We start from the raw sequence: 22157 nt of genomic DNA on the forward strand, positions 1-22157 counted from the left end.
AAAATTTTATTTTAAGCTATTTTGTGAATAGCCCAGAGACCTTTGCAACTTCAAGTTTTAGGTTTTCTGGCCTTCAGGTGAGGAGTTACATGCATTTGTTTCTAAAATCCAGGCATCTGCATGTGATTAGGGAAATTTTTCAAGACAGTGAGAGAATGGAGAATTGTCTGATTCTGATAAGAATGCATGAAGACTGGGGAAAAAATAAACAAAAAACTAGTTTGTGTGGGCTCTATAAACAGTAAAGACCTTCAGTGTGTCTCAAAGAGACAGGAAATCAGTGGATAATTCAGGAAGTTAAACCTGAAATACAGAAACCTCTACAGCAACAGGGAAGATTGTCTGTGGCCCAGCCTATAGTCGGTGAGAGGTCCTTCATGAGAGGTAAACACATGTGAGTCAACGGAAACAGCAGAGCTGAAGGAATCATTGTTCCCCAGAAGGAGCCACGGTGGCCACTGAGGACTGTAGACCTCGTTTCTCCTTCCTCTCTGACTAGATTAGATTGCACAAGTGCTGTGTTCCTGATATTAACATGGAAAATCATTAACAGAGAAAATCATGAAAAGTGACTATTGAACTTCTTAATGATATTGGAAGGGCTTGGGGTCATTTTAGATTTGATTGAGGAAAAAATATAACCACATGTCGTATATTATTTTTAAAGCATCATGGAGTAATTAACAGCTGGAACACGAATACACAGATTCATAAATAACAAATTATGTGAACTATTATAAATGTTAGCACAATCGAAGTTTAGAGAATTATCCAGAGAAATTCTAAACTTTTTCACTTAAGCTGTGTTTACATTGGCCTTATTATAAATGGATTGTGATTCATCATCTAAACACAGCTGAACCTGTGGTTTCATGAAAATTGATGACCCACTTCGATATCTCTGAGATGGTATCTATTGAAGAAAGAGGCTGGGGACAAGAAACTATTTAAAATGCATAAAAAATTATTAGTCCTGACTATAAATACTGCAGAAAATTTATGAACAAATTCACAGATGGCGAGGGCATCAGCTATAGGGAATAAGGTTTCCAAATATCGTATTCCCAATCCAACCATTCACCACTTGAGGTAAAACAGACTATAAAATTAACTGTCAATAGTAGCACAAGAGCTATTCCCTGTGCTGGGTGTGTTCAGCACAGAGCTGAGATAGAATACTTATCTCAGTGGGTCAGGAGTGAAGTACATTTCAGAGCTGTCCTTGTCACACTCATTTCATTGAACAACAATAATTATAAATGTGATTCTACAGAACTGCTTTATTTTTTGTTGGATTTCTCAAAGTTCCCTACCTCATCAGAGCCATCTGCACAGTCAAAATCTCCATCACACCAAAACCTTGAAGAAACGCAATCCCCATTGGCACAAAGAAAATCTTTCAGTGTACACGTCTGTGGCTCTGTGGAAGGAAAAACAGCACAGAGTTTTTCTAGTATATGCGACTGCATTTTAAAATGTGTATAACATACAACATGAGGTAGCATTAAGGACATGTGGTTAGCCAAGCAGAACCAAAAAATTGTTTAGGAAAAATGTTTCACGAAGCATCTATGGTACATAATATAATGATTTTTCAAATTTGTTTTTAAAGTCATGAATAGAAAGTGGCATTACAGAAACAAATTGAAAAAAGACAAAAGATAAATAGCCCACTGTTTAATAAAAATACAGTTGCAAAGTAAAATAAAAGCCATAAACATATACATATTACAGTTTAACAATAATCTTTTCCAGTTGTTGGAATTCAAAGACATTTTATGTATTTACGTTAAGTAAAGGATTCTGTGATTCTCTGTACTCATAGGGCTGTTTGTTAATGGAGGAGTGACTCTGGACGTTGTTTTCTGACTTTTTATTATGTACTATAATGACTTTCTAATTCATCAATTTTGTCCCCCAAAATTCCAGATTTCATAGAACAAGAAGGACACCTGGGGGTATTATTGGACATGCCTGGGTGGATACAGGTTGAAGAGGCAGAAGGAGGCTCTTTTAGAAAACTGCCTACTTGTTTATGCAGTTGTTTGCTTATGCCCTATATAATTTACCTGTCATTTTAGACAATCTGCCACTTGTTGATTTAATTATGCTACACCATATTCCACATAGGACAGAAGCCAAATAACATGAGTTGAAATTTGGCTTAACTCCCAAGTGGAAAACATTTCATCTGGGCAATAAAGTAGAATTTCAGAAATTTGTTCCTGCAAGTGATCTCTGTGACTGCTGGAGGTCATCTCTTGTTTAGTTTTTTTTTCTCTAAGTAGAAGTGATATTTGACATTTTCTCTACTCATTAACTATTTGCATCTGTCTCACACACAATGATATTCTCATTCAGGTGAAGGACGAATAGGTAACAGCAACTAAATTTAAGGAGCATCCATATGAAGCCTAATTTTCTACATAAAGATTGTGAATATCTTTGTGAATAGACTGCATTTGAATACCGCTCTCCACAACCACTTGGTTTCTAGTTGTAGGGTGACATATTGAATATGGGGTATCATAAATGCTCTTACATGTCTATATAAAAAATTGTATATAGACATGTGAAAACACTGGGGAAACTGTGGAAAGTGTAATATGTATCAGAATATTTTGTTCTGCTGTGGGACTTACTTTACTTTAAAATACAAACTTCAGGCTATACAATAAGACAAGATGCTATTTAGTAGAATGAAAAAATGCCACTAACTGGAGGATCCCCTGTATGTCTCAATACTTCTTTGTGAGCATGACAATAAAAGTTTTTTCGTTTTGCCTTATATATACATACATTACGTTTTAATTTTAAGAAACAATGTTATCAATATCACTAATTATAACAATAACAATTACTATCAGCTACTGATTGCTTATTTGTTGATAGGTCCTAGTTGAATTTAATACTAAGTGCTTGAATTGACTCGTCAGTACTAACTACTGTATAAAGTGATGAGTAAATTGAGGTACAGAGAGAATAAGGAACTTACTCCAAATCACCTAGCAGGCAGAAGAGCTGGTATTGAATTTGAACCTAGATGACCAGGTACCAGAGCCTATACTTCTTACTGCTAGGCCATGTTATTGCCTCCCATATTACTGAGGAAGTAATAAGTGCTCACATCACAGAGTTTAACATTAAATCTCTGAGAAGTCAAGTTACTTGTCCAAGGCGCATGGCTAGCAATGTCTATTTCACTTAATAATGAGAAAATAATAATAAGAGAATCCCTTTCCTCCCATCCCTCCATATGGAAGCCATTTTACCCTCCTTCATATGGACTGGTCACTTCCTTGATACTACAGAAGGCAAAAACATACAGTTTCAGAATTAAAAAGAGCTTTGGAAGCCATGTTGCACAAAATCCAGAAAAACTAAGTTCAGAAAATAAAAGTGACTTTCAAAGCCATACTGTTAGTGGCAGAGCAGAAAGGTTTCCAGTCTCCAATTACTCTAATGAGTATATTTTTATAAACTCTTAGAGATAAGTGCAAAAATTATATGAATATGGGTGTAAGCATCTGAGGAGAATTTTTAGAATACAATTAGTATAACTGATGTGCTATACAAATAATCTGATATAAATTCAATGTGAAAGTACTAGAAATTCAAAGAAAGCAGACATAGCTTTTTCTTCTACATAAACCTTAATCTAATTGATCAAAATTATTTGGTACTTTTAAATCTATTGGATTATTAGTTCTTAATAATTCAAAGAGATGAAGAAAAAATTCTGCACATCAATTACTAGGAAGAGATACATGCCATATATATATATTATATTTATTATTGATAAAGATAGTATGCATGTTGAGATTTCGCAAATATTTCCAAATGTTTGAGCTGTTAGGTTGGTGCAAAAGTAACTGCGGCTTTTGCAATTAGTTTTAACCTTTTAAACCGCGATTACTTTTGCACCAACCTAACAGATGAAAAATAACTCCAATAACAATGACATTTTCTTGTTTTTAAGAGCATAAATCATTGCTAAAGCAAACTGTCCCTGATGAACACTTTACAAGGGAAATGATCAGTGGATGATAATGAAGTAACAGTGGATTAATTATCCTATGTAAATATAAAAAAGTACAAAGCATATTAAATTTAAAACATAGCTGCCAGTTAATTGCTCAACTATTCCCATATCTGTGCCTGGAGTGTTTCCAACACAATTTAAAAAGTAAATTCGTTAGATCAGATTCATGAACAAAGAAGTCCAAACATGATTTTAAAAATACACTGCTAATATTATAAATAAGTGCCAGGCACTGTGCTAGGCTCTGGAGCATAGCTCTAATCCCTAGAGGATCTCCAGATACTTAAGTAGGAGTTCAAGATAAATGTGATAAAGAAACAAATGAGGCAATGGAATACAAGTTAAGTGTGGGTGATGAAATAAGCTTATATATATATAAAAAAAGTTGCTTTTGTTTTTTAACTATAAAACTGATTTACTGTCTCTGTTAACTATGTTTCACTACTTAATATTAGATAACAATAACATGTAAATGTGAACCAAAATGCCACCATTGACTAATGATATTTATAAAATATAATAATGATATATCAGTGCCATTTTGGGTATATTGTTATATTTCTATATATTACAATTATATTAATAATCATGTGATATTATACATAGTCATAATTACAATATGTATATTATAATTCTATGTGTAGAATTATAATATTTTATTGTAATTATATATTAATACACATAATTATAATAGTTTCAATAGAGAATAAAAATTGAAAATATCTTGATAGCATTTTAATGCAATATTTTTTCTAAGGCTGACTTCTAGAGGGCTAATCTCTTGGTGCTCCCTATCGATATATTGTATTCTTTTCTATTCTTCATAGACTCAGGTTTTGTCTGTGTTTTAATTTTAAGAAACAATTTTAACTATTTGCATCTGTCTCACACACAGTGATACTCTCATTCAGGTGAAGGAGGAATAGGTGACAGCAATTAAATTTAAGGAGCATCCATATGAAGCCTAATTTTCTACATAAAGATTGTGAATATCTTTGTGAATAGACTGCATTTGAATACCGCTCTCCACAACCACTTGGTTTCCAGAACTGCTGGCATTTTCAGTATTTAAACTTTCTCATTTCTTCTGGCCTATTCAAGATGGTATCTTCAAACAGCACTTTTTATCTAGATCCCTTGATCCTCTTACATATGCTTACATGGTTCACATATTCCCAACTCTGATATTTCTTCTGTGTATGCTTTCTTTCCTTCCATGTCATTATTCTTGTGGACTGTCACCTCTCCTCTGCAAATTCATTAATATTAATTATCTTAGGCCATAAGCTTAAAGTGAATAGGACCTAAAAAGAGTCACACATAATTGAGTACTTTATACAGAAATGCTTGATATTACATCTACTTTGCTTGCTTTTTTTTTTTTTTTAAGGGGCTCTAAGTTTTATCACAAAATTTCCACGGTGACAAGTGAGAGGTAGTGTTTCTTCTCCTGGCTTTCTTGCATCAAAGGCTGACTTTCAGGAGATGTTAGCAAAATGATACTCTGCCACTTAGGAAGCCTCAGCAGACTCAGAAGCAGGCTATCCTGACCCTTCATTTTCTCCTTTTTTTCTTATTATAGTAACCTAACTTCTCACACGATTTCAATTGCCACTTGAATCAAGGGTTTTCCAAGATATAAGCCCTCAATGTTGCCCTCCTATCTAACCTCTCTGGCTCTCAATATGCTTCAGTCATAGGGCATTTCCTGTTAGGTATCTTATTGATAATTAACACTAAATGTATCTAAAATTAACCTAGGTAGTTATCTATATAATTAAGCTCTGAAATAGAAATCAATTAAATAGAAAGCATACACAAAATTGTTTATTTTTTGTATTTACTCTTTTTTTCTACTACCCTCACCCCATTAGGTTTTTATTTCACTAGACAGAATCTGAATACTTGCTATTTAACATTTTTAAAATTACTGATTAAAGGAATCTAGAACACTCTAATGACTCTGTGTGATATTCTTTCCCTTTTTAAAGAGTGTGACCAGCTGGAAGATATCTATGTGAAGAGAAGAGTAAGAGAGGATTAAAAAAGATTTCTATATTCAGAGTATTTCAAAATCATAATGATCCAGATATTTCATATTTAATATATCTGATTTTCAAACACTACTCCGATTAAGTTTTGAAAGTTTTTTAAAACATTAGTTGATATTTTGCAAAGTGAATATCCAACTGATTTAATATGGCAGTGACTGTACTATATGTATGCTTTTATATACTGTATCATCATGCTTTAATGTAAGAATTTCTATTCCATCTCCTGTGTCTTGTGAAATGAATGTTCTTAGTTCAATCAATAAAAAATAGACATCACTATTACCAACAAATCCTTTTTGGAAGTAGTAGAATATACATATTTAATAAATATAATTTGATTATCTTACTTTAAACGTAATTGTACTGCTTTCTTTGTTTAAAAAGCAGTATAAGAAAGTGACGGCAAGAAATATATTCAGAAATTAGTGCTAGAATATAGAGATACTGTCACCATTTTACATACTCTCATACTTTTTAGAAAATAAATTTGTTGGATAATTATCTTTAAAATTTATGACATAAAAATGCAGTAGGCAGATAACGATAATAGTGTTATTCTATTTTCACAGAAAAGCATCCTGCATAAATATGGTGTTCACCACTCCGGAGAGAATAAATGATATTTCACTGAAAGAAACTCATGGGTGAATTTGTAGTGTAAAAGAATTTGAGACTGAAATGAAATGTATACCATGCGTTAAAGAATGATATGTTTTGTACTGTCTCCACATCATTCAGCCCTTCATATGAGCTTGCATCAAGGGTTTCCTTTATTGCATACTAATAGGTTGCATTAAACCTCATGATACTTTCATACCAATTCTGATAACTGTAAGAAAATAACTCCCGGGATGAGCATTTCAATAATTGCACCATTTGAGATTCAGGTCAATTTAGTCTGAATACTCTTGTCCAAATGTGAATGTATGTATAAAAATGTGAGTTGCAGGACAGATAGATTCGTATTCATACCTTAACTGAACTAAAAATTGCTATCCTGCCTGTTGAATAGGCTCTCAGCTCTTAATGCTCTCAAGAGTTACTTACTACAGTTTTCTTCATCTGAATTATCACTGCAGTCATTTTGGCTATCACACCGCCAGTGATCTGGAATACAGTTGTTGTTTTTACACTGGAATTCATGAGGTCCACAAGTTTTTTTATCTGTAATAGAAAGAACCAGAGTTTGCACCATTGAGTTTCATGAAAACATCCCTCATAATATCCTCATTGCCATGCCAAATCCAGGGCATGAAACATTATGCATTAATTAAGTGACTGACTGAGAAGCATTCCTAGAAAAACTGAAGGCAAATATTGAATACATTTTACCTTTCTGTCTTGTTTTATCTTGTTATTGGTCTTACTTTCATCACAAGCTGATTACAAAGTAAGTGATTGGACCACCCATATAAAGTCAACACAAATCAATTAATGAAACAAAACAAAACAAAACAAAACAAAAACAACAAAACAAAACAACAAAAGTATCCCAAACTACCCTTCTCTTTAAGACACTCCCTCCCTAAGCCATGCACTATTTCTGCTATAAGACAGTAAAAACACATGGTTATTAATCAAACTCTGAGATTGTCATGTTTCCTTCCTCCTTAAGAAGCTCTACCTATAGTCAGATGCTCTAAATTCATAAGGTATAATAGTACATAATGTGTACAGACCTTGACAATTAATGAAGTGACATCTCTTGAACCTCTAAACAATATCACTGAGTACCAGGGGAAGTATTAACTAGCTCTTCACTTTATAAATGACAAAATAGAGATTCTCAGAAGCTTTGGAACTTGATGAATTTTCACTACCAGTAAGTGGCATAGCAAACATTTTTTTAAAAAAAAATGTATTTTTACTCCTGATTTAGTGCTCTTTAGGACAAATCTGACTGTCCGCATGAGCCAAAATCAGAAAGTATGCAATAATAATTTATTTAAAATATAGGGCATATATGTTTAAATTTCTTTGAGTAGTATCTAATTGCATATAGTCTAAAGCAATGTTTCTTAAACTTTAATGTGCATACTTATAAATCATTTGAGAATTTTGCTGAAACAGAGATTGTAATCGAGTAGATCTGGATTTTTAATAGCTCTAGTGATAACATTGTCTTTGGTCTGTAAAACACATTGAGTAGCAGGAGTCTAAATCATCAAGATGGTATACATTATAAAAATAAAAAAGTATACATGTCAATATACAATTTAGGACACATTTATTTCCCTTTCATATTTCCTTTAGATTGACTCCTTATTCTCAGCCATATTAGAGATGAACAGTGAAGTATTTAACAATTCAGACTAGTAAAATAAATTAATTAAAGGAGAAAATAATTTATTTGGTGGTCGTTGCTATACTTACTTAAAAATGCATCTTATAAAATTCAGATTGAAATAGGATTATAAAAGCAAGAGTGGTTTAGGTATATTTATAAAAATGAAATAATGACTATCTATTGAGATCCCAGCCCACCTCTTAGCTAAGCATTTTCATAAACATGATCATATTCAATCTTTATAATATCCCTAAGAAGTATTATTACATGCATTTAAATAAATGAGAAACATAAATTTCAGAGTTTATTTCTCCAATATTACAAAGGTATTAAACAGCAATGGGGGAATTTATATTCAGATCCCAATCCAGAAACATTTTATATTTCTGTGGAAATTCTCATGATAGACTTGAAATGCATTCTTTCTACGAAATAGGCAGGTAGATGGACAAATGGATAGGTAGACAGACTGACAGCAGACAGACAGACAGGTAGATAGATAGAGGACAGATGCCCCAATTTCCCTCTACTCCCCTTCCTTCTTTCCTTCTGCCCTACCTGCCTGCCTGCTAATGATTACCCAGAATCTAACGTGTGTCAATATGTTGAGTGCTGTTTTGTAACATAACTTTTTGCCTGTGTTACACCTAACTTTAGATTTTAAAATTGGCTTGAAATCTGCAGTAGTTCTAATATAGCATCGTGTCCATCTCAGACACTCAAGAAATGTGTTAGAATGGTTGGAATTTAAATAATGATTACTAAAAATATGGGGTTTGGTAGTAAACTATTTAGATGGTTATTTCATTTTAGCAATTAAAACAACTCCTCTGAAATTATTACTCTCTATATAACATTAGTTTTATGTATTCCTTGTATTCCTTTTAAATATTGTTTTAACATTTTAGAATTTAAAAATGTAAGAAAAATCAGACTGGATCAGTAAAATAGATCATGGGACCTAGTATCACAATACCTGCCCCAAGCAATTCTCCACGACTACAAAAGGTTAACAATTGGTACTGAGTATCAATACAATCAATTTGAATTTTTTCCCCCTGAATCCTATTCGTATTTTTTCTATGTTTAAACATTTGTATTTTGTGTTTGAAAGATATCTGCACTTATCTCTTAACAAGAACAGGTTACAGTGCATTCTTAAAATGTTCATTTGGGACATTCAGAAACCGTAACATGGAAAGATAAATTGTGTTATGTAAGGTTATTCAGATTTTATGTTTCCATATTTTTAATTTTTGGATCCATAACATTACATATTAAAATTACAAATACAAACTATACAAACTATATAGAATTTTCTGTATTTAAAATCTCCCTTGAAGAGATATAAATAATTAAATATGCAACATATATAGTATTTTAATAGGAAAAATTAGTAGGGTATAAAACAGTAGTTTGCAAATTGGCTACACATTGGGAGTAGCCAGTTAGCTCAGTTGGTTAGAGGGTGGTGCTAATAACACCAAGGTCACCGGTTCCATCCCTACATGGGACATGGTAAGCTGCACCTATGTTAAAATAAATAAATTAAAAATTAAAAAATGGCTACACATTAAAATCACCTGGGGAACTTAAAAAAAAAAATCCCTTGCCAAGTCCATATCCCACATTAATAAAATCTGACTGTGGGGTGAAGCCCAGACATCAGTAACTCTATTAAAGCTAGCCTGGCGATTCCAATGAACAGCCAAGTTGAAAGTCACTGGCCCAAAAAATGAATGGCAGAACAAAACTCATGTAATTCTACATTATAATACTCTAGAGCAATTAATATAAAATGCTCATAATATGTAGCGTTTTCTATTAATTCATATTGTTAAATAGCATTGGAAAATGTGTTATTTCTTTTTTTGCTATAAATATGGAGAAAATAAATATAGTACAGTCATGCACCAAGTAATGGTGGGGATATGTTCTGAGAATCATTGTTAGGGAATTTTGTTACTGTGCAAACATTTTAGAGTGCACTTACACAAACCTAGGTGGTACAGCTACTACACACCTAGACTACATGATATGGCAGGTAGTTCCTATGGTGCAGACTGTACAGCCTGTTACTGTACAAAACTACACAAGGTGAAAACAAGCCGAACAGAAAGTAATGCAATTAAGAGATGTGGGAAACAAGAGTTGTACAAGGCGGCTGCCGGGCATAATGTGGTATACTGCTCTACAGCAAATTTTATTTTTTTTAATAAGTAGAAAGAATGCATTCTAAAATAATGATAAAAGTATAATATAATAAATATGTAAACCAGTGATATAGTTGTTTATTATCATTATCAAGTATTATATACCATACATAATTGTATGTGCTAACATTTATATGACTGGCAATACAGTACTTTGTTTACACCCGCATCGTCACAGACACGTGAGTAATATGTTACACTGTGATATTTTGATGCCTATGATGTCACAGGAGATAGGAATTTTTCAGGTCCATTATAATCTATGTGACTACCATAGTATATGTGGTCTGTCCTTGACCAAAACGCTAGTATGTGGCACCTGACTGTACTTGAAAACTAGTTTTCCTTGTTTATTGCTTTGACATGAACTGAAGATACTAGTACACTTTTGATTGTGTAAGGGTGGAGTGTACAACTGTATTGACTGTATACTGTAATTGGTGCTTGTATATGTATGTATGGGATATTTCTGAAAAGAGATAAAAGAATCTGGTGGCAGTAATGCTTTTGGAGCAAGAACTGGGGAGTTGGACTGCAAGATAGAGGTAGAAGAGAGATTTAAGATTCTCTGGATAGATACCTAAGAGTGGAATTGCTGGGTCATAAGGTAGTTCCACCTCCAAAACTCTAATTTGAAAAAATGTATGCACCCCTATGGTTATTGCAGTGCTATGCACAGGACCCAAGACACATAAACAACCAAAATGCCCACTGGTAGATGACTGGATTAAGAAACTGTGGTACATTTATACAATGGAGTATTGCTCAGCCATAAAGAAGAATGAAATCTTACCATTTGCAATGATATGGATGGACCTAGAGAACATTAGGCTAAGTGAAATAAGTCAGACAGAGAAAGACAAATACCATATGATCTCACTTATATGTGGAATCTAAAGAATAGAATAAATGAACAGGCTAAGAGATATAGAAAAAAAAACTGAGGGTTAATAGATCGGAAGGTGTGGGGATGAGGGAGAAGATGAGGGGATTAGAAAACACAATTGGCAACCACAAAATTGGCACGGGGCTATGAAAGAGAGTTTGGGGAGTACAATCAGTAATGTTGTAAAGATTTTATAGGGTATCTGATGGACATTTGTCTTCTTGAGGAGACCACTTCATGGACGGTGTAGGTGTCTGACTGCTGCGGTGTGCCCCTGAAGCTGAAACTGAATAGTGACGGGTGTTGACTGTGGTTTTACATTTACATAAAATTTATATACACACACACACACACACACACACACACACACACATATATGTGTGTATATATATATATCGTCATGAGATGTGGAGTGCAGGGCAGGGAATGGGGTCAGTGGAACTGTGGAGGCAATGTGCGATGTCGGAAGGGTGGTAGATTGGGAGACGGGGGTTGTCACTTTGTGAGAGGTGTAAATGTCTAACTATTACATTGTTTTGTACACCTGAAACTAATAATAAAAAAAAGAAAAAAATTATCTTTATACCCAAAGGAATACAAAGGAATCTACAAACTGGAAATAATAAGTGAATTTCAGAAGTCCATGGGTTCACTATCATCATATATGTTTAATTGTATTTCTGTGTATTAGCAATAACCAAAAATGAAACAAAAGAAAAAAAATTACAAAACTTTCACAATGGTATCAATAAAATGGAAAAGAACCAGGAATTAAACTATTGAAATCTGCATAAGATCTTCTTACTGAAAATTATAAAACATCGAGGGGAGAAATTAATATTGCCCAAAGAAATGAAGTGGTATACACTGTTCATAGATTAGAAAACTCAGCATTGTTAACATTTTCTCTAAATTAAAATATGGAATTAATGCAAACCCTATCAAAATTCCAGCAAGTTATTTCTGAAGAAATGTTATTCTATTACATAATTATATTGAAATAAGGATCTAGAATAATTGACCAATACTGAAAAAGAACAAAGTTGGATAATTTACAATACCTGATTTCAATAGTTACCATAATGCTACACTAATCACAAGTGTGTAGTATTAAACAAAATAGAGCCAGAAATATATATATATATATATATATATATATATATATATATATATATATATATATATATATATGGTCAAAGGATTTTCAATAAAGGCCCCGATTTACAATGCTTCAATAATAAGACTTCACCGGACCATAAGCTCTAATACAACTTTTGGAGCAAAAACTAATATAAGACCCGGTCTTATATTATCTTGTATAAGACCCGGTCTTACACTAAAGTAAGACCGGGTCTTATATTAATGTTTGCTCCAAAAGACGCATTAGAGCAGATGGTCTGGCTAGGTCTTATTTTCGGGGAAAGGAAAAGTCCTTTTAAGCAAATATTGTTGAAGAAAGTGGTTATCATATGAAAAGCATAAATCTCAATCCATCATACTCTATACACAAAAATTAATCTGAGATGATCATAAAAAATACATAAAGCTTCTAAATTATGAAAAAATTAATAATCTTGGAGTAGGCCAACACAAGAAATATATAAAAATAAAAGAAAAAATGGACTTAAACAAAATTAAAATGTTTTATGCTTTTAAAAAATATCATTAGAAAATGAACAGGCAATCAACATTTAAAGAAAATAGTTGCACCATACATAGGTATCTGGGGCCAAACATGGAAACAACCAAAATGTCCTTCGATAGGTGAATGGATAAAGAAGTTGTGGTATATATACATAATGGAATACTATTCAGCGGTAAGAAAAGATGAAATAGGACCATTTGTGACAAATGGACGGATCTTGAGAATATAATGCTAAGCGAAATAAGTCAGACAGAAAAAGCAGAGAACCATATGATTTCACTTATATGTGGTATATAAACCAAAAACAACAAAAGAACAAGACAAACAAATGAGAAACAAAAACTCATACACACAGACAATAGTTTGGTGGTTACAAAAGAGTAAGGGGGTAGGGGGATGATAGATGAGGGTAAATGGGATCAAATATATTGTGATGGAAGGAGAACTGACTCTGGCTGGTGAACAACCAATGTGATTTATAGATGATGTAATATGGAATTGTACACCTGAAATCTATGTAATTTTACTACCAATTGTCACCCAAATAAACTTCAACTAAAAAAAAAAAAGAAAGTACTCAGATCCAGAATATATAAAATTTCCTACATTCTTTACACATTAGGAAGAAAATACTTGAAAAGATAATTCACAAAAGAAGATATTTGAGTGGCAAATAAAGGTTCTCAAAATCAGTAATCATCAAGGTAATACATTTCAAACCACAATGAGATACCACTACATATCTACTAGAATTGCTCAAATCAAGAAGGCCACCCTAAATTTTCATGAGAATATAGAGAACATGCAACTTTTTATTCTGGTTCTTATAAAGATAGACATATATGTACCCTAAGGCTCAGCAGTTTTACACCTAAGTTTTTATTCAAGAAAAATGAAAACAAATGTTCAAAAAATATTTACAAGAACGGCTATAGAACCTTTATTCATAATAACCAATTTCTAACATAATCTGCATTGGAATATATTCATAGAGTTGAAAACTACTCATTATAAAAAAAATAATGAATTTTTAACAAACAACTTGGAAATATCTTAAAACTATGTGCAAATGAAAAATTCACAAGCAAAAGAGTACACACTATATGAAACTAAGCATATGACATCTAAATACAAGCAAAAGTAATCTATGGTGACAGAAAAGAGTTAGTGGTTGTGAAAGGGAGTGTGTCATGCGGGAGACCCTGCTCGGTCTCTGTTCCCACTCCCCACATAAGAACGCAGGATATGGTGAGGCCAAAAAGGAACACCCACGGAGCCATAGGTAGGGGAGTCATACCACTATGGTCTCACTGGAGGCTGGGCCCACCGGATGCACGACCTGCCGTCCACCTTTCCGCCAACCAACCGACGACTCTCCTCCACTCTCCTCGACTCTGTTCCTCTACTCTCTTCCGCTCTCCTCGGCTCCTAGGCTCCTCGGCAATCCTTGTCAATCCTCCATAGCGGCAGCAGTTATACCAGCGGCCAATCGGCTAACCGGCCACAGCCAACGGCCAATCAGCCACAGCTGACGGCCATCCTCCACCACCCGAGCCAGCACCCTTCCACGTGAGGGTGAGAGCCTGTAAACTACTTTTTGGGGCTCTGTCCCCACAGAGTGTGAGGGGAATTGACTAAAAGGTGGGTGAAGGAATTTGCTGAGGAATGGAAATATTCTGGATCATGTTTTGGGTGTTTGTTACATACTGTATAAATTGTCAAAACTCATCAAACTGAACCTTTAGGATACAGATATCTTGTTTCAATTGTAATTAAAAATGACTTTACAATTAGAATCGCAAGTGGTTTGGAAAATCCAAATAATTATATCATGATAAAGTATTATTCATTTAGTCCAAGGGTGTCCAAACTTTTTTCAATGTTTTTCACCAAGGGCCATATGCGGTAAAATACACAAACAGCCGGGCCGCTCACTCAAGGTGAAGTATGTATTGCCTCACCTGGTTTATTTAAGACTAAATATATTTTTGGAATTTGCTGCGGGCCAATAAAAAATGGATTGTGGGCCGCAGTTTGAACACCCCTAATTTAGTCCCTGAATGTGCACGTATTTTCAGAACAGAAGGGTATTCTGAATGAGAATTCATTGTTGAAAACTAACCTTAGTTGGGCCTCAAAATTTAATTGCTCCATTATAACTATAAGCAATAGCATATATATATATATAGAGAGAGAGAGAGAGAGATAGATATAGATGGATAGACAGACAGATAGATGTTACATATGAGTATCTATCTATATAGATATTTCTATATAGATAGATATCTCTCTATATGTCCAGATATTTCTTTATTTGACATTTGAAGCTAGCATCTATTCATTTCATCTTAGACATTTGTAGTCTCAGTTTCCTTACGTGAAATTATCTGTCCTCTATTGCAGGGGTGATGATTAAGTAGTGATGAGAGTGTTGGATTCCCCAAGACATCAAATGCATTTATCTCATCCTCTATTATCTTATGTCTTTCTGACACAAAGGTAGAGTTGAACTTGCTTCCTCTAAAATGTATACTTTTGAAAGTTGAAGGTGGTACAATATATGTGATTCAGAATATAGAATATAAATGATAGTGTTGTCTAAAATTGCATATTCTTTGGAGGTGCCAGAGGTTTTATTTTAACCTACGAATTAATGATACCTTTAGGCTTTCTATAGCACTTTTTTTTCTCCTGAGAACATCCTAAATCAATCTATACTGCTAATATGTTTCTAGTAATGTTTAAGAGTTAAACTATGTTATATGTAAGTCTTTCATGCATAACACATTTTTTTTTTTTTGGTTAGCTCTGTGGCGCAAGTCAAAAGCAACGTATAATATTATTGGGAAAATGCTCAATTCTTCAATTAATATGTGAAATGAGTCCTACATTGTATGTTTATACATATATATATATAGTTATTATATATATATATGTTTTTGAACACTAAATATTCTAAAAATAATATTTTAGTGAATCAACAGCTATTTCACCAAACTGAAATTACGTACTGTTTCACTATTTAATGTTTTGATTATTGCTTTAGAAAATGAAATACCACTTGTAAATTTGCTATGTATTTTATTCTACTATTGCTCAGAAGAAAATGGCATTTATATGTCCTCTTTGGAGAAATGTCTCTTCAGGTCCTCTGCCCATTTTTCAATTGGGTTGTTTTTTGTTGTTGAGTTGCATGAGTTTCTTGTATACTTTGGATATTAGCCCTTTATCAGAGGCACTGTTTGCAAAGATCTTCTCCCATTCAGTTGGTTGCCTCTTTATTTTATCGATGGTTTCCTTTGCTGTGCAGAAGCTTTCAAGTTTCACATAGTCCCATTCATTTATTTTAGCTTTTACTTCCCTTGCCTTTGGAGACAAATTCATAAAATGCTCTTTGAACAAATTCATAAAATGCTCCATAAGTTTAGTACCTATGTTTTCTTCTATGCAAATATACATATGAAAAAATGCTCAACATCACTAATCATCAGAGAAATGCAAATAAAAACCACAATGAGATATCACCTCATCCCAGTTAGAATGGCTACCATCAACAAGACAAATAGTAACAAGTGTTGGAGAGGCTGTGGAGAAAAAGGAACCCTCATACACTGTTGGTGGGAATGCAGATTGGTGCAGCCATTATGGAAGGCAGTGTGGAGGTTCCTCAAAAAATTACAAATAGAATTACCATATGACCCAGCAAGCCCTCTCCTGGGTATCTACCCAAAAGATCTGAAAACATTTATCCATAAAGACATGTGTGCTCCAGTGTTCATTGCAGCTTTATTTACGGTGGCCAAGATATGCAGACAACCAAAATGTCCTTCGATAGATGAATGGATAAAGAATTTGTGGTATATAGATACACAATGGAATACTATTCGGCGGTAAGAAAAGATGAAATAGGACCATTTGTGATAACATGGATGGATCTTGAGAATATAATGCTAAGCGAAATAAGTCAGACAGAAAAAGCAGAGAACCATATGATTTCACTGATATGTGGTATGTAAATAAAAAACAACAAAAGAACAAGTCAAACAAATGAGAAACAAAAACTCATAGACAAAGACAATAGTTCAGTGGTTACTAGAGGGTAAGGGGGGTGGGGGTGGGAGATGAGGGTAAATGGGGTCAAATATATGGTGATGGAAGGAGAACTGCCTCTGGGTGGTGAACACACAATGGGATTTATAGATGATGTAATACAGAATTGTACACCTGAAATCTATGTAATTTTACTAATAATTGTCATCCCAATAAACTTCAAAAAAAACAAAGGAAGAAAATGGCTTGGGGAAATTTACATCTTGAGGTTACAGAACTAGTTCCCTATCAGTTTGGAAACATCATGCCTAAAATCACTTGGGAGCAAAGTTACGAAGAAGACTTTAGCTGGGCTTTCTGCCTGTATATGCCACTAAGTAAGCATTGTTCAAGTCTGTTTCCCCTGCCATTGTCCTCATGTCTAAGTCAGAGTGTCCCAAAGAGCCAAACAGTTGCAGAAGTTCCTCATTGGAGGTTTAAGCTTTGAAACAACTGATGAGAGTCTAAGGAACCCTTTTGGGAATGTTCACAGACTGTGTGGTGATGAGAGACCAGAACACCAAGCAGTTCAGACGCTCTGGGTTTGTCACCTATGTCATCATGGAGGAGGTGGGTGCAGCCATGAAGGTAAGGCCACACAAGGTGGACGAAGTGTTATGGAACCAGAGGGCTGTCTCAAGAGAAGATTCTCAAAGACCTGGTACCCACTTATTAGTGAACAATATTTTTATTGGTGGTATTAAAGAAGGCATTGAAGAACATCACCTAAGAGATGATTTTGAACAGTGTGGGAAAATTGAAGTGGTTGAAATCATGAATGACTGATGCAGTGAGAAGAAGAGTGTCTTTGCTTTTGTAACCTGTGGTGACCATGACTCTGTAGACAAGACTGTCATTCAGAACATGTTGTAAATGGCCGCAACTGGTAAGTAAGGAAAGCCCTGTCTAAGCAAGAGATGGCTAGTGCTTCATCCAGCCAAAGAGGTCAAAGTGGTTCTGGGAACTTTGGTGGGGGTCAAGGAGTTGGTTTTGGTGGGAATGACAAGTTTGGTCATGGAGAAAACTTCAGTGGTTGAGGTGACTTTGGTGGCAGTCGTGCTGGTGGAGGATATGATGGCAGTGGGGAGGGCTATCATGGATTTGGTAATAATGGAAGCAATTTTGTAAGTGGTTGAAGCTACAAGAATTTTGGCAATTACAACAATCAATCTTCAACTTTTGGACCCATGAAAGGAGGACAGTTTGGAGGCAGAAGCTCTGGCCTCTATGGTGGTGGAAGCCAATACTTTGCCAAACCATGAAACCAAGTTGACTACAGTGGTACAGCAGCAGCAGCAGCTATGACAGTGGCAGAAGGTTTTGATTACTGCCAGGAAACAAAGCTTAACAGGGGAGAAGAGCCAGAGAAGTGACAGAGAAACTACAGGTTACAGATTTGTGAACTCAGCCAAGCACAGTGGTGGCAAGGTCCTAGCTGGTATATATTTTAGATAATGCTCATGTGTATAAGTAAAAAGTTGAGAACTATACTTGTATATATTATAAGACATTTCTATTTTCCATTTCAGGAAACATGATAGTTACAGTTGGGTAAGATAACTTTTGTTACAAAAAAAAAGTAAATATAGTCCTAGAAACACTGAGGCCAAAATAATTATGAGAACAATGAAGCTGAGCTTGCATTATGGTGGCTCTTTCTTTCCTTGTGTTCCAATTTATAACATCATGGGGTCAGAACTTCTGGATTAGAACTGGAGTTAAAATTGGAGTACCTTCTTTTGTAGAAAACCGTGTCTTCTTTTGGGTGCAGGAACCCTCTGTTAACTATCACTCCATAAACCTCTTTATGTAGAAGTATTTTTTTTTCTTTTTTCAGTCAACCATATTCAATTCTGATCTCTCACTCTAAATTCCCCTCAATGTCTCTGATGTCTCCATTAGCATCATAAGTAAATAAATACCTACATATGCTGATTTGCAAATTCATTAAAGCTCCTTTACTGGTTTTGAGTTCTTCGACAGTGAGGTTACAAGGGTACATGTTCTTTTCCTTATTTTCTATAGCAGGTAGGATTTGTCGGAATATACTTTTTGGCTGGCATAAACAGTAAATATATGATATTGTTATTGGATTTTTTTTTTGGGGAGGTTGCTGTCTTTTGAAGCTACTATCTCCACATCTGGTGAAGCTTTGACTCTTGATCATTATCTCTTCTGTTATATGGAAGGACCACATGATGGGGGGCAGGGGGCTCTTCTCCTACACAAATGGTCCATGATTGTCTGTTATTCATGCTAAAACAAAGATTTTACAGCTTAAACCTGATAAATGATTATTCATGTTTAACATGATAAAATCTGGGTTCCTGAGGACATTGCCAACCACAATACGATCCCCGTACTGCAGCTAGGCAATGTCTTAGAATCCAGAGTTTTATCATTCCACTCCACTATCCTCACCAATGGCTTCCACTGTTCTTAGTCACCTCATGGTACAGGATGACAGCTAGCAATTGAGCCATCCCCTTTCAGGCCAGAAGGAGAAAGAGCAGAAAGGCAAAAGAAGAAGCCCCTTTCTTGGAGAAAACTCCCTTTAAAGTCGTGGAAGTTCCCACATAACACTTCTGCTTACATTTTAATGGTGATGACACCAATCTACAAGGGAAGCTGGGAAATGTGATGACTTATTCTGGATAGCAATGTGTCAATCTAAGTTTTAAGGTTCTGTTTCTAAGGAGGAAGTAAAAATGGTTATAAGCACAGGCAATTTATGAGTCTCTGTCAATAACCTAATGGGACCAATTCAAACCATTTGAGATGATTTCTATGACAGTATTTCTTTCCTTTTGAGATTCTGAGTAATATAACCTTAAATTGCCATAAGTCATTTTTAAAGCCATGTAGAAAGCATGCATATTGGAAGACATCACTAAGGTAAGGAAGAGCTTAGAAATGGAGAAAAAGGATATGGGGCTGTTAGGACTCTATGTGAATACTTGGATCCAATCTGTGCCTGAAGTCAATTCCATTCACTCTTTAGAATCAAGGCAGACAATTTATTTTACCACTAGTTTGTGATGAATTTCTTTATTTGCAGTTGAGTCCAAACTAATGCAAACACCACTTTATTTTTATTGCTTAAAACTATTATTGAATTCTAATATTAATGTTCTTATCTTTATGTGCTCATTCACACAATCCCTAGGTTCTTTCATTGGTTTATAATTACCTGGGAAATGCAATCTTTTTTTCACAAGAAACCTCAGAATCAGTTTCTATTTAAAAGTGACTTGCAAACCCAGGCTTCCATGAAGATGGGAGATGGCACAAACACCTATCTTGGAGCATATTTTCTACATGACATATGCTATTATAGCTTCTAGTGATATTGATTATCTGGAAAACTGCAGGTTGCCTTGTATTGTGAAGTGTTTGGTGGATCTGAAAATTGAATTCAGGTTACGTCTCATCAATCAGGGTGGTATTCCTCCATGAGCACTTACATGTGCAACCTATTCTTCTAGGGGAAATGGGCAGAATATTTGGAGGCAGTAGCAGTTGAGAATAGCAATGCCAGCTGCCGCTTGTCCCAATAGGATCCTGCTACTTTTGTTTTGCCTTTGAATTTTATTATTTTTTTTATTTTTTTTTTAACTTTTACATTATTCTTCCAGGTAGAGAAGAGAAAGGCTTATAAAGTAAAACAAATTACCAAAGACATATTTTCTTTATAAAGAGGTGAGTCTATAATAAGCTGTATCTCTAGAAACTCCAATAATGACATTTTAAAAATTGCATGTCAATGCAATGTAATTTTCAGTGGAAATTTTTTGAACTTGCATTATGCAGTTTTAGAAAGTGTCATATTACATCCTGTAATGCCATTTATCTGACTTGACATGGATTTGTGATTTTGTTTTCTTACTTAGAAATTTTTATTGTAACTTTATGGTTGTGAAGTGGGGGGGAGTAGTTATTATCTCGTCTTTCGCCAACACACTGTACGTCACCTGCCAAACTCCTGCTATTCCATTCATCATTCTCTTTTCAACAGTCTGCAATCTTTTTATTTTCTAGTTTTATTGAAAAATAATTGACATATATCATGGTATAAATTTAAGCTGCATAGCATGATGGTTTGACTCATATGTATTGTGAAATGACTACCACAATAGCTAATACCTATTTTCTTATGTAGATACAATAAAAAGAAATGGCAGAAAAAAGGAAAACAATTTCTTCCTTCTAATGAGAACTCTTAGGATTGACTCTGATAACAACTTTCCTATATATCACACAGCAGTGCTAGCTATCATCATTATGCTGTACATGACACTCCTAGTACTTACTTATCTCATGCCTAATAGTTTGTAACTTTTGACCACCTTCCTCCAATTCTCCTTTCCCCCACCTTCTGCCCCTGGTAACCACAAGTCTGATCTCTGGTTCTGAAAGTTAGAGTGGTTTTGTTTGCTTGTTTTTTGTTTTTGTTTGTTTGTTTAAGATTCTATATATAACTGAGATGATAACAGTATTTGTCTTTGATTTATTTCAGTTACTGACATCCACATTGTCACAAAAGGATTTCCTCATTTTTATGGCTGAAAAATACAGCATATCCTCAAGTAACATGTCCTGTTCAATGCCACTTTATTATGATGTTGATGAGATACCCTAGGAAGTTCACTCATGTTTATACCTATTAGCCTATGGTAAAATTGGTTCCATTACATGCTGTTTTGCCACAGTTCCTATAACCAACTGATGACATTAAGGACATACTATTATATTGCATTGTGTATATATACCACAACTTTTTTATCCATTCATCTATCAGTGGACACTTAGGTTGTTTCCATGTCTTGGCTGCTGTAAATAGCCAAGCTTCTAGGAACATGGGAGTGCAGGTATCTTTTCTAGTTAATGTTTTTGTTTCCTTTAAATATATTCTCAGACATGGAATCATGGGATCATATGGCA

At 34.4% G+C, this 22157-nt stretch overlaps 1 protein-coding gene and 1 pseudogene across 4 annotated transcripts in view; one reads left to right on the plus strand and one right to left on the minus strand.

Annotated features, from left to right (window-relative positions):
* The window catches only part of LRP1B (LDL receptor related protein 1B), a 1805568-nt gene that overhangs the window by 134648 nt on the left and 1648763 nt on the right, over window positions 1-22157 (minus strand). For all 4 annotated transcript variants that reach the window (XR_012497488.2, XM_074335779.2, XM_074335774.2 and 1 more), the window contains exons 67-68: window positions 7144-7260; window positions 1314-1420 (exon numbers count right to left, since the gene is read on the minus strand). Coding sequence is in view for 3 of the 4 variants with exons in the window: in XM_074335779.2 (XP_074191880.2) it covers window positions 1314-1420; window positions 7144-7260 (224 nt within the window). In the remaining variant the exon portion in view is untranslated. The remainder of the gene's footprint in view (window positions 1-1313; window positions 1421-7143; window positions 7261-22157) is intronic.
* Window positions 17595-18540, plus strand: LOC148754855 (heterogeneous nuclear ribonucleoprotein A1-like; annotated as a pseudogene).

Source organism: Rhinolophus sinicus, chromosome 17 (genome assembly GCF_057876585.1).
Source record: "Rhinolophus sinicus isolate RSI-liver-muscle chromosome 17, RSI-T2T, whole genome shotgun sequence".
Taxonomy (NCBI): Eukaryota; Metazoa; Chordata; class Mammalia; order Chiroptera; family Rhinolophidae; genus Rhinolophus; species Rhinolophus sinicus.